Here is a 13,181-nt window from a genome sequence, read left to right on the forward strand (position 1 = left end):
AGTCCTGGATCGTTGTGACGGGGGGGGGGGGGCATATGGGGATATCAGGCCCCTGCAGGAATGGCACTCAGAAGGGAGACCCTGTAGATTTAGGGATTGCGCTGGCTCAAAGTGAAGCCGCTCACGCCACGATTACATCCTCCTCTCAGGAGGAACTCGGGAACTTTTGGATACGGGCGAGTTATCCCCAAGCTATCAGCTCTGATAGAACAATATCTATACGTCTGTGCTAGGCTTTGATGCAAACCTGCTCTGGCTTAAAATAAAAGGCGGTATGGACGGCTCCTTGGACGTGGACGAGACGCTCATTCCTCAAACTCAGACGTCCGATTCGATCCACGCTTTTTTGTCAGCCAGTCGGACGCGAGCCCGCAGAGAGGAACCATGCTGCGAGGCGATCATCTCCGCCCCCGGAGGCCATGACGCAAGAGGCCGGCGGCCGCCTAAAAATACTGCAATGATAGATCATCAAATATCACCCGGCCTTCACAACCAATCACAGCTGCGGCCGTCACGTCAACAGTAGCACGCCGCCAAACAAACGCAGCTCCTTAATCCTCCTCCTCCCCCCCCCCCCCCCCAGTGCCAGCTGGAGGGTTTTTTTCTCGTGTCTTTGGGTTCTCTCTCTCGGCCCTGAGGTCCGGCTTCGGGCCCTCAGACCTGTAATTTCTCAAAGCACAGCCCTCTCTGCCTCCCAGTGCCGGCCCACTCCTTTCCTGTGTCAACTTTTAGACGCGAGCGGTGGGGCCCCACGGCCACGTTGGCCCTGGACGCGACCGGCCTCAAAACCAGCCCGGGGCCCCGACCACAGCTTTCGTTTTAACGGTCTCCTTGAAATAACAACAACAAGAGAAACAACACGACGCTTTGACAGAAAGAGAAGAGGAAAGTATGCGAAGTCGGAGTCGATCGGAGACATGTCACCGCTAGGGAGAATGTTGTGTCGGAAGAAATGTCGCTGTGGTCCTCTGTGTGTGTGTGTGTGTGTGTGTGTGTGTGTGTGTGCGTGTGCGATTTTTCTTTGGTGCATTTAAATAAGTGACAGATGCTAGTGCGCAGATAAGCGCACATAATTTGCACAGCGCACGCGAGCAGCCGGGCCCGATGCGCACGTGAGGCGTGCGTGTATGTGCACGCTCCATGCGCTGACACGACGGGCCCAGCGAGGGCCGTCATTAGTGGTCAGGGAGGCAGTTTGCTACGATGCACACACACACACACACACACGCACACACGCACACAGGCACGCTCAGAGACAGAGAGGCACACACACACACACGGACACACACAGGCACGCTCAGAGACAGAGAGAGAGGCACACACACACACACACACACACACACACACACACGCACAGGAACGCTCAGAGACAGACAGAGAGAAAGACACACGCTCAGTAACAGACAGACAGACAGACAGACAGAGACGTACTTCCAGTACCGTCACGTTTGACCCGGTGCCCGACCAGCAGCTCCCTCTTCTCCAGGATGAGCTGCACAATGGCCTTCCTCTGGGTGTTGACCTGCAGGGGACAGACACACGGACAGAGGGTCAGGGGACAGACACACAGACAGAGGGTCAGGGGACAGACACACAGACAGAGGGTCAGGGGACAGACACACAGACAGAGGGTCTGGGGACAGACACACAGACAGACAGACAGAGGGTCAGGGGACAGACAGAGGGTCAGGGGACAGACACACAGACAGAGGGTCAGGGGACAGACACACAGACAGAGGGTCAGGGGACAGACACACAGACAGAGGGTCAGGGGACAGACACACAGACAGAGGGTCAGGGGACAGACACACAGACAGAGGGTCTGGGGACAGACACACAGACAGAGGGTCAGGGGACAGACACACAGACAGAGGGTCAGGGGACAGACACACAGACAGAGGGTCAGGGGACAGACACACAGACAGAGGGTCAGGGGACAGACACACAGACAGAGGGTCAGGGGACAGACACACAGACAGAGGGTCAGGGGACAGACACACAGACAGAGGGTCAGGGGACAGACACACAGACAGAGGGTCAGGGGACAGACACACAGACAGAGGGTCTGGGGACAGACACACAGACAGACAGACAGAGGGTCAGGGGACAGACAGACAGACAGACAGAGGGTCAGGGGACAGACACACAGACAGAGGGTCAGGGGACAGACACACAGACAGAGGGTCAGGGGACAGACAGACAGACAGACAGACAGAGGGTCAGGGGACAGACACACGGACAGAGGGTCAGGGGACAGACACACAGACAGAGGGTCAGGGGACAGACAGCCAGAGGGTCAGGGGACAGACAGAGGGTCAGGGGACAGACAGACAGAGGGTCAGGGGACAGACACACAGACAGAGGGTCAGGGGACAGACACACAGACAGACAGAGGGTCAGGGGACAGACAGACAGACAGACAGACAGACAGAGGGTCAGGGGACAGACAGAGAGACGGACGGAGGGTCACGGGACGACCGGGTGCCCGACCGACAGACAGGGGGGACAGACAGACAGACAGACCCAGAGAGCAGGCCTACCCTGGTGAAGACAAACACAATGAGAAGCTCTTTGTATCAACAGGACTCTGTCGGTTTGTTATGGCACACGGTTGGCGGCCGGCCAAGGCTTCGGCTCCGACTCGCTCTCCTCCGTCCAGCTCCACCACCGCATAAACACATCGCATTTTCCACAACAGAGCTGCCGTTTTTCCACAAACGTGGCCGTTTCCACCGCGCGTGGCTCCTCCACTTCCCCCTGATGGCCGTTGCGACACCTCCAGCATGTTTTCCGTGCTTTGCATTCTTAACATCGCCCGAACTCCCGTTATGTCAGGGACCGGGCCAAACCGAATTATGTGAACTCTGCTAAATTACAGTTTCTTAGCAGAGACGGGGCGGGGGGCTATGGTAGGTCGACTACTGGGAGAAGTGGGCCCTACTCCATACTCAAGCGGCCCGGGTACGGTGAACTATACTAACGGTGCAGCAGACTGGAGAGGGGCCCCAGGAAAAGGGGTTTCCAGATCCTCCACGTGTCAGATTTAAAAGGTTGTTTGGTAGCTGTGTTTAGTCTACGTGCGCGTGCGTATTGGATTGGAAGCGTGCAACAAGAACCAGTGCAGAACCGACCAGCGCTGCAGGATTCGCTCTCACGTAGGCGCACTATTTCATAGTAACGGGACGTAGACACCTAAAAGCCTGTGTCTGTATTTATGGGACGGCCGTTTTAAACGGACTGCGGGGAAGTGGTTTTGATTTGTGGCGTGTCGTTCACGCACCCTCGGTGTGCAATCTGCACGCGCAGCCGCCGCACGGTTAAACCGGTGTCCCTCATAGCCTGCAGCAACCGCCTGTCGATAATGCTAAAATAAAAGGGATACACCTCATAAATGCTCCGTAATGAAAACGCCAAATGGTTTTACATTGTGCAGCAACAGCCGTCAGCGCGGGCCCATAATACCCACAATCCCCCTCTGCACTTTGGGGCTTCCAGTAAAAATTGCCTAAAATTGGAACATAACTGGCAGCAGGGCAATTAAACTTAGCGGGGGGCGGGGGGAGATGGGGGGTCCACAATTTGACAGGACGTACTTTGGAGGGGGAAAAAAAACTAAACGCAATTCAAGAATTCAGCTGCGACCGCATCACGATGCAGAAGCACGAACTTGCAGACTGGGGGGGGGGGTAAATGCGGTGGGCTAGCATTTTTCCACCAGTTCCCCCCGCTTCCCCCCCCCCCCCCCCCCCCCCCCCCCAGCGAAGGTTCCAGTCTCCAGGCCGCCGCCACAACAACAGCCGAGACGTCGCTAATGAACTCGAGTGTCTTGAGTGTTGAACTCGAGCGGCTCTACCGTCCTGAAGGGAGAATGATAGCGCTTCCACTGTCCTGACGATAGCCTTTCTACTGTCCTGACGATAGAGCTTCTACCGTCCCGACGAGAGCCTTTCTACTGTCCTGATGATAGCGCTTCTACTGTCCCGATGTTAGCGCTTCTACTGTCCCGACGATAGCCTTTCTACTGTCCTGATGATAGCGCTTCTACTGTCCTGACGATAGCGCTTCTACTGTCCTGACGATAGCGCTTCTGCTGTGCTGACGATAGCGCTTCTACTGTCCTGACGATAGCGCTTCTACTGTCCTGATGATAGCGCTTCTACTGTCCTGATGATAGCGCTTCTACTGTCCTGACGATAGCGCTTCTACTGTCCTGATGATAGCGCTTCTACTGTGCTGCAGGGATGCACGGTGCGGTCCAGAACGCGAGTGGTGGTGCAGCGTGACGTGCAATGACGGCTCGTGTTGGACCGTGCATCTCATTCCCAGTCTCAGTCGTCATGGTACCCACCAGTACCACCAGTACCACCACTCACCTGCTCGAGGCGGTCCTGCAGGATCTTGAAGGACTGGGACAGGTCCCGCGTCTGGCGCCAGGTCCAGGCCGTGAAGAGCGCGCTGCAGGCGGCCAGGGACAGCGCCATGAGCGCCAGGGAGACCCAGACGACGCGGAGCTTTCGCATTCGCCTCCGCTGCAGGATTCGGTGCATGTTGCGCTGGGGTGGGTCGGCGGGGAGGGGGGCCGGAGGGTTTATTTACCGTGCATGGCGGACCGCTCCGAGTGTCCGATGCAACTCCATCCCAGCGAAGCGTGGAGTCCAACGCGGTTCCAAAAAACAACAAATTAACTCAAATAAGATCGTGGTGAAATGTCCATTTGGGTGCAGCCACCCCTCTCTCAGAATAATCCGATTCACGACTCGGGTGTTTCGCCCCTGCAGGGGTTGGTCGGTGTTGGTGTCCCCGGTGCCTCTTCACGCGCAGATCGGAGCCACCATCCTCGGTGCTTGGCGCGGGGAAGGGCCGCGTGCGGAGCTACTGGTGGAAGGTGCGCGCGGGGCGACCAGCGAGCATCAACTGTTGCATCCCGCTACTCTCCGCTCGCTGCCTCGCGCTGGTTCCCCTGTCTCCGTCTCCCCGGTTGCAGCCCGGTCGGGGGTCACTCACGGGCGATGGGCACCGACGGATCCGTTAGCACTGTCATGCACGCGCGGATAGACAGACAGGCCTAGTTTGCGGTGAACTTCAAACGTGCGCCATCAACATCGGATCCCAAGTTTTTGAAATCCGTGGTCTGCACGTGCCTCCGCTGAAAGGTTTCGCGGGAGTGCGCTCCGGCGGGTTGTGAGCGGCGGTACAGTCTCGCTGTGCTCTTCGTATCACTTTTCATCAAGTTGCACGCACGGGAGAATCAGATCTCGCTCGCGCCAGACGGTTCCGCCGGCGGCCGCACGGGGGCGCGCGTGTATAGAGACGGCGCCCCGACGCGCCTCTGCAGTCCGTCAATAGGCTGGAGGAGACGCAGCATCTTAATGGTTTAAGTTTAGTTTATTTATAAGATGTGGAGGAGCTTTAGATGTGACGTAATAATGTGACAGTAGGCTATAATGTCGTCTCTTTCAACTTAAAGTCGTCATACTAATTATAGGCATTATAGCAGTGACTAATTACACCATTTCTAGTATATCCTCCATCAGACGACACGTAATCTTAATGTTTGGCTAATGATAAAACGCAGGCGCTTTTCTACCCATTTATAAAGCAGCGGGGGGTATGGGGATGACAAGCTTATAAATAATAAATAATAACAATAAATCACACAACACTTTGATCCACCGAGAACTTTGACTCCCTTTGGTAATCACCCACCTGGTCTCAATCCTCGGTTCTGCGGCAGACCGTCCAAACCGTTAAATCACCGCGTTACGTTTCATCATTGCCTTCCAGGCGGTAAATTCTGTCCGTTCAATCGTCGGTGGAAACATTTTTGTTTTTAGTGGGGAAGCTCGAAGTCTGGCACGTCCGAGTAACGGAACGCACCCTAGAGGTTTTTCCGTATCAGCTGTGAGCGCAGGGCGCCGGTATTAGTATTGGGACACAGCCTCCGCTGGTCCGCAGCAGCTGTTCACACTAGAGGCGACGCGGCGTATCGGCCGCATCCTACCTACACACCTGTGCAAGCCATCGGGGAAAAGCACACATTGGGGAGTTTGTAATCCGATGACTACCAGAATGTCAAAGTCCAACACGAATCAACACTTAAACGGTCATAATAGTCCTACATGGTCAAACAGTAGGATGCAGCAGGTACACATTAATACAGTAGGATAGCAGCGCTTACACCAGTATTACAGTAGGATAGCAGCGCTAACACCAGTATTACAGTAGGATAGCAGCGCTAACACCAGTATTACAGTAGGATAGCAGCGCTAACACCAGTATTACAGTAGGATAGCAGCTCTAACACCAGTATTACAGTAGGATAGCAGCGCTAACACCAGTAATACAGTAGGATAGCAGCGCTAACACCAGTAACACAGTAGGATAGCAGCACTAACACCAGTATTACAGTAGGATAGCAGCGCTAACACCAGTAACACAGTAGGATAGCAGCACTAACACCAGTATTACAGTAGGATAGCAGCGCTAACACCAGTATTACAGAGGAAGACAACAATCGACAAGGACATGATGAATTGTCTTGCAGCCTAATATAATATCACCACCATGGAAAGCTGCAGCGTACACACACCCTGTAGTGTAGAGGAACAACAGCACACCATATGACACTGGCCTACTGGAGATGGTTTGGGGGGGGGGGGGGGGCTATGCTGTTGATGGGATAAAGTTGTACTTTCATCTCGGAACAGAGTGGATTCTGGGTAGACGCCAGCTCTATGACCGAGGTCTCAGTTTTCTTTTGATTGATTGGCGAGCGGAGTCTGTGAGGCCGCGCTGAAGAGGTGTTGTGGTCCACAGCCTGGGGTCTGGACCCTCCACTCACCGCTGGGGGACTGTCCGTCATCACAGGGGGGGGGACAGCTGGGCGTTCTGAAGGGTCCCCCCCCCCTCCCGTCTCTCGAGGAACGTCCAGCCGTCTGTCTGTCTGTGATCTTGGTTCTGGAGGAACGTCCAGCCGTCTTGTCTGTCTGTGATCTTGGTTCTGGAGGAACGTCCAGCCGTCTGTCTGTCTGTGATCTTGGTTCTGGAGGAACGTCCAGCCGTCTGTCTGTCTGTGATCTTGGTTCTGGAGGAACGTCCAGCCGTCTGTCTGTCTGTGATCTTGGTTCTGGAGGAACGTCCAGCCGTCTGTCTGTCTGTGATCTTTGTTCTGGAGGAACGTCCAGCCGTCTGTCTGTCTCTGTGTTATCTTGGTCCTCAAGGAACGGGTTCGAGTCCCGGTCTGCTTCCCTGAGGCCGGTCATCGTTATTGCAAAGTGTCGCTGCGTATCCCAACAAAAATAGAAGCTATTTCTCTAAAAACAGAGTTTGATATTTTTCCGATGGATTTAATTTACAGCAGATACATGAGGAATGAATGCCGTGACAAATGTGTTTGCATCGTAACTTATACACTGTCGGATCAAAGTGTGCTCTGTCTTAGTCCCGTTAAAGTGAGGTTAAAGTGATTAGTATTACATATTAGTATAACTGAGCAAGATTGGTGAGCTTTAATGCCCGTCATCTATTTAGTTTGCTTCCAATTCCTCAGGCAAATACGTAAATAAAAAATATATTATCAACAATAGATTTACGCATAAACGCGAATCAAAAGACTACATTTCCTCATTTATTCATCGACTCCAGTGCAGACCTCATTGTGCTTCCCCATACAGTGCGCTATACACTTTGTGCGTTACACGTTGTGTGTTACACACGCTGTGTGTTACACACGTTGTGCTTTGATCATTAATGCCGTTCTTTGGTTTCAAAACAACAACAGAAGGTCGGGTCGGTCGGGCCAGAAAAGCAAAACCCATGAACACATGTCAGTAGGGACATCTAAAGCCTCCCACCAACCCCAAACTGAGGGTCCCCTCTACAACCGGGTAAACGGGAGATACTCTGTTATTGATGCTTTGTGTTTAACATTGGATATTTTTCTATTGAAGCGATTCAACCAGCTGTGGTTGTCACAGAGACGTTACCCTGAGTGGCTGCACAGTTTTCGTGGGTCAGGGAAGGGAGGGTATTGGGGAGGATGGGGGAGGGGGGCGGGGCTTGCCGTCACCAGGGCAACGGGCGGCCCTAGGGCTGGGCCAGCCGCTCCAGCTCCTCCCCTTCGCAGCGCATGACGTGGTAGCCCAGCGCCGCCGTCACGTCGCTGCAGCCCTGCGCCATGTAGAAGTCCAGCGACGCCTTGTTCCAGTCCAGCACCGTGAAGTTCAGCTGCGTGCAGCCGGCCGCCATGCCCAGCTGCAGGTCCGGGGTCAGAGGTCAGGGGGTCAAAGGTCAGGGGACATCGAGAAACACAGGGATGTTTTTTTAAACCAGTGAGTCAGTGGAATAGTTTTCCAATCCTCGTCTCCTTGCGTCATAGACGGAGTCATTGTTATGTTTGCATTTGAAAATTTGAGAAACAATTCAACATTTACTCTGTTACTCTGTAAACACATTATTCAGGACTGACAAAAAACATGAAAAAATAAAAACAGCCTCTAGCTAGCAGTTAGGCCTATTAAGCACATACACTAGAAGACGTGTGGACAACGTGAAGAAGACACGCCTCCTTACTCACCTGGGCCACCTTGCTCATCAGCGCCTTCCCAATTCCTTTGCCTGAAACAGACAGAAAACACACACAATTCATTGTGTTGAACATGACTCCTAACTCATACTCCTCTTAACGGACTCTGTTTTCTATCTTCTATCTGTTCTCCATTCCACTTGCTGACAGCCTTACTCGACAACTCTTTGTCTCTTACTCAATTGCAATGAGTGTGCCTTGACAATTCTAGGGCTCACTAGTTGTAAAGGGAGGTCATTGGTTCAAGCCTTTTGTAGGCTCTCTTGATGCCTTGGCGTCATATGTTCACACACCGAGCTTAGCACGCACGTTGCTCACCTCTGAACTGCGGCATGACGTAGAGGTCCTCCATGTAGACACAGCGGCCCTTCCAGGAGCTGTAGCTGAGGAAGTAGAGCGCGTAACCGACCTTCACATGCCCTGAGATGAAGGCAAGAGGAGAATGTTTGAATATGACCTTATTTACATTTAGGGTGTTTAGCAGATGCTTATATCCAAAGCGACTTACAATAAGTACATTTTTTAGAAGAAAAGAAACAACAATATATCGCTGTGGGTACAGTAATTATGTTCATAGAACCAAGTGCCAAGCACCAACAACTGCTAGGTTGACCCATTCCCTGTATACTACAAAGATAGCTAGGATAAGAGGCTAGACAATGCTAAGTACTATTTTTAAGACTTACAACAGACAATAAGTGTGTAGGAGGGGTGTTGGGGGATAAGAGGGGAGGCTGTGCAGAGTCCAGGTGAACTCTGAACAAGTGAGCCTTGAGTCTTGAGGAAGCTGGTGAGCGACTCTACGGTCCTGACATTTGTTTCAAACACAAACGTACTAGAAATAAGCTGCATAATTAATTCAGGGTCGCTGATGTACCCACGCACACAGACACACACATAGACATAAAGACTTAGGGGTCTGTTTTAAACGATGACAGTTGTTAGTTTAACTGACTCTGTTCACTTTCTTCTTTATAGCCGGCTGGCAGTGAAAATGATTCACTGTGCAATTACTGCTTGGTAGGATGCCTGGCTTTCTTTGACAAGTGTTCAGCCCTGCAGAGATTTAAATAGAAACTATCTGAGTTGGATTACTGCAGCGAGGCAGACAAATGAAGGCCAAGAACACAGGAAGAGCATATCCTCACAGCCTTTCATGTGTCTCTATCTCTCGCTTGTATATCAGTACATCTTTGCAGTATACTCTCAACAGCGTCTCATCTCTTAACGCATGCAGCTGTCTGCTTTTTATCCCTATGTTTCCTGAGTTGTGTGAAAGTCGATGACCAAATTCCTGAAAATTGCTTTGTTATTTCTGTACAGCAAATGATCCGTATATCTGAAGAGGGTTACTCAAGCTGACTGTTTTCTGCTTGTGATCTGCTATGAATTGTCTGCCCGTCGGTTTTCTTTGTTATTTATGTCGTGTCTGCTGCCGACGAAGTCACTGCCAACAACAAAGAACTTTTTTTCCTCCTGTTCCTCTAAACCGCAAAATGCATGCACACACACACACACACACACACACACACACACACACACACACACACACACACACACACACACACACACACACACACACACACGTTTATAGCTGCAGACTATGGAAAAAGGGACTGTGTCATGGAATGATACAGAAGCAGAAGAATGCTGGGGCCTCAGAAAAAGCTGTGTGTGTGTGTGTGTGTGTGTGTGTGTGTGTGTGTGTGTGTGTGTGTGTGTGTGTGTGTGTGTGTGTGTGTGTGTGTGTGTGTGTGTGTGTGTGTGTGTGTTATGTAAGCGCTGCGTGGGGGACGGTGGGGCCCCTCCTCCAGATGAGGGGCCAGTTGTAACAACTAGGGCGGTTGGTTAGCTCAACCCGCTAGCCCGCTAACCACCCAGGCTGGTTCCCACTACGGTTCTGTGCTACATGTCGCTCCCCGTCTCTCGCCGACGCCTCCCCGTCAGTCTCTGCCGCCCTGCCCATAAAGTATGCAGCGTGTGTGTGTGGAAGAGATTGTGGGGGCTCTGTGGGATGTGGAGCTGAGGAATCACTCCAGTCAGCCAGAGGAGGACGATCTCTTCAAGGGGGCAATTATGGGCTCTAGGTCTGACGCAGGACTACTGGACAAAGGCCTCCGCCGAGGGGAAAACGCTAACGTCTGCTGGGTATTAGCGTTTCCCCTTTAGCAGAAGCTATGTGGTCATCTTATCTACGTATCGGATTTACGTTACACATAAATCTGTTTTGTATTGTGTATGTTTTGCCACGTTTAGCTGCACATCGGTGCGGAATCGTAAATCTCCCTGAGGTCCGAGGGAACGCTGGTGATCATTTTTATGACCGTTGTCAAAGTTCAGTGTTTGTATCGCAGGTTAGCGAGAGCACAGTCCACTGATTATTGGTAGGTCACACCGACAAAGGTATTACTTATTGTGTAATGTTGCACAATGTATACCACTTCTTTTAATAGCTAGTCAGCACTTTGAAAGGAAGCAGATCAGTTGCTTCATGTTTGAAGACTGAATCAGATATCATCATTAGATTTCACTCATCAAATATAATCTTTAATGTGCCATCAAAGCATTTAAGGAGGGGGTACGCTCTCACGAATCAAAGTGAGCAGATATGTAAACACAGCAAGATTACTGCTGTCCCTCGGTCCAGACAGAGCACTGATAGAGACATGGACTCCATTATGTCTGCGTCTGTTTCCTCTCACCGTCTTTGGTTCGCTGCGCCTCCGGAACCTCTGCCACGATTCCGTGAAAGAATGGGTTCTTAGAGAAGCCATCTTGTTCCAAGTCTGGGAGAGGAGGGAATAAGAGAAGGTGTGAGTTGGAGGCTGGGTGAGGACTCTGTGGTCCCGTCCTGATGAAGTAAGGGAGACATGGGGGAAGATGTCTTCTGAAACGTGTTTCGGGACGCTGCCTGGTTTCTAGTGTCAACATCGGGCTCAACCTCGTGCAACCATAGTTCACTTATTCATGAACATGCATGTTTTTTAACTCTAATTTATAAAAACATAATTCTAAATTATTTCTTCCAATTTTAGAACACACTAGAAGCCTTTATAGGACATTGACACAAATCGTTTTAAAAATCAATTTTAAAATTGTCTCCTAAAGAAGTATGGGGGTCCATCCATCCAGGTAACTGAGACTTACCTTTCTGAGTCACTTTCACGTGCTCTGACACCTTCTCATATTCGGCCAGTTCCTAGGAGACACAAGAATACAACCTTTTCAGTTTCCCAAGCGGAAAATATATTGAAAAAAAGTGGTTATTGTCATTTCTGATTTTTTGATAAACTGTTCCTTGCCTTAAACTCTTATTTATTGTTGATGTGGCTACAAATCTACGACTATTTTATCACTCCAACCCTAAAGAACAGAAACAATATGCTGTATTAATAATAAGAGAAATAAAGGTTATTGGGTTCATATGTGTGGGCTGTTCGATTTTTCAAAATAAAGGACCCATGCGAAACAACGCAGAAGCACAATTTAGCACAATAACGATAATGCAACTAAACTACAATTACACTCTTCCAAGACCACTGTTGAATGCCTCGGCATAACTACTAGGTTGAATGTTAATGTTTTATTTATGTGTATTCAATATTGAATATATGCAGGCTGCACACCAAATATCTCATGAGACGGTGTCAGGCCAACAGAACAGTCCAATAGTTAAGTATTTCACGAACAACACCAATGCCTCTATACTGTAAGACAGTCCTCGTGTTTATAACCCAAAACCCAATGCCCCCGCAACCCCACACACCAGAGAGGGCAATGACAAGGAAGTACATTTTGACTGCATAACCTGTAAACGCATAAGTTTGACCCCGTTAAGACGTGGTAGGTTCGAGTCCCTGCAAGACGACAGCATGCGTTCAGCTCGGCTCACCAGGATCATGCGCGCAATGTCTTTGCAGTCCTCGAGGTTGGCGGCGCGGATAGAGAAGTCCATGGTACGCGTTTAATCAATGCACTTCTGTCTAATGGAGACCGGATCAAACGCTATGAACACGAGGAATAACAGCGAGCCGCTAGCATGACAATAGGAAACCGCAGATCATTGACTCCTGCAAAGGGGAGAAAATGTATACCGGAAATTGTGTAGTGCAGCAACAGCGCCTTCTGTGAATACTGTGGCGGGCCCGGGAATAACATGTCAGTAATGCACAGCTAATGCATATTTTATAACGAAAGGCTCAGGGTTGTAGCCTACTTGTAGGTCAATGGGGGAACCTGAATAAAATGCAGAGCTTTAACCGAAAAGGAAACACAAACAGAAGAAACCTTTACAAACAGACAGAACAGACAACTCCTTGGGAACCTATACATTTACATTTAAATTTAGGGCATTGAGTAGACGCTTTTATCCATAGCGACTTACAATAAGTATATTTGTCAGAAGAAAGAGAAACAATATATCGCTGTCGGTACAGTAAGGATGTCCATAGAACACACACACACACACACACACACACACACACACACACACACACACACACACACACACACACACACACACACACACACACACTCACACACATATTTACATACATACATACATACATACATACATACATACATACATACATACATA

The 13,181-nt window shown here is 50.6% G+C and overlaps 2 protein-coding genes across 3 annotated transcripts in view; both read right to left on the reverse strand.

The window, feature by feature from the left end:
- The window catches only part of tnfsf12 (TNF superfamily member 12), a gene marked incomplete at its 3' end in the record, with an annotated part of 8,915 nt that extends 3,820 nt beyond the window's left edge, over positions 1-5,095 (reverse strand). For both annotated transcript variants that reach the window (XM_079758207.1, XM_079758206.1), the window contains exons 1-2: positions 4,374-5,095; positions 1,432-1,522 (exon numbers count right to left, since the gene is read on the reverse strand). In XM_079758207.1, the coding sequence (XP_079614333.1) occupies positions 1,432-1,522; positions 4,374-4,547 (265 nt within the window). In that variant the 5' untranslated portion in view covers positions 4,548-5,095. The remainder of the gene's footprint in view (positions 1-1,431; positions 1,523-4,373) is intronic.
- A 434-nt stretch (positions 5,096-5,529) lies between these two features.
- On the reverse strand, positions 5,530-12,666 carry sat2a.1 (spermidine/spermine N1-acetyltransferase family member 2a, tandem duplicate 1). Its single transcript, XM_079758491.1, has 6 exons — positions 12,477-12,666; positions 11,732-11,783; positions 11,287-11,370; positions 8,903-9,004; positions 8,576-8,616; positions 5,530-8,253 (listed from the first exon to the last, which is right to left on the reverse strand). The coding sequence occupies exons 1-6, from the start codon at positions 12,537-12,539 to the stop codon at positions 8,086-8,088; spliced, it is 510 nt and encodes a 169-aa protein (XP_079614617.1). The 5' UTR covers positions 12,540-12,666; the 3' UTR covers positions 5,530-8,085.
- Positions 12,667-13,181: the final 515 nt, after the last annotated feature.

This window comes from Pollachius pollachius (genome assembly GCF_949987615.1).
Source record: "Pollachius pollachius genome assembly, chromosome: 20".
Lineage (NCBI taxonomy): Eukaryota > Metazoa > Chordata > Actinopteri > Gadiformes > Gadidae > Pollachius > Pollachius pollachius.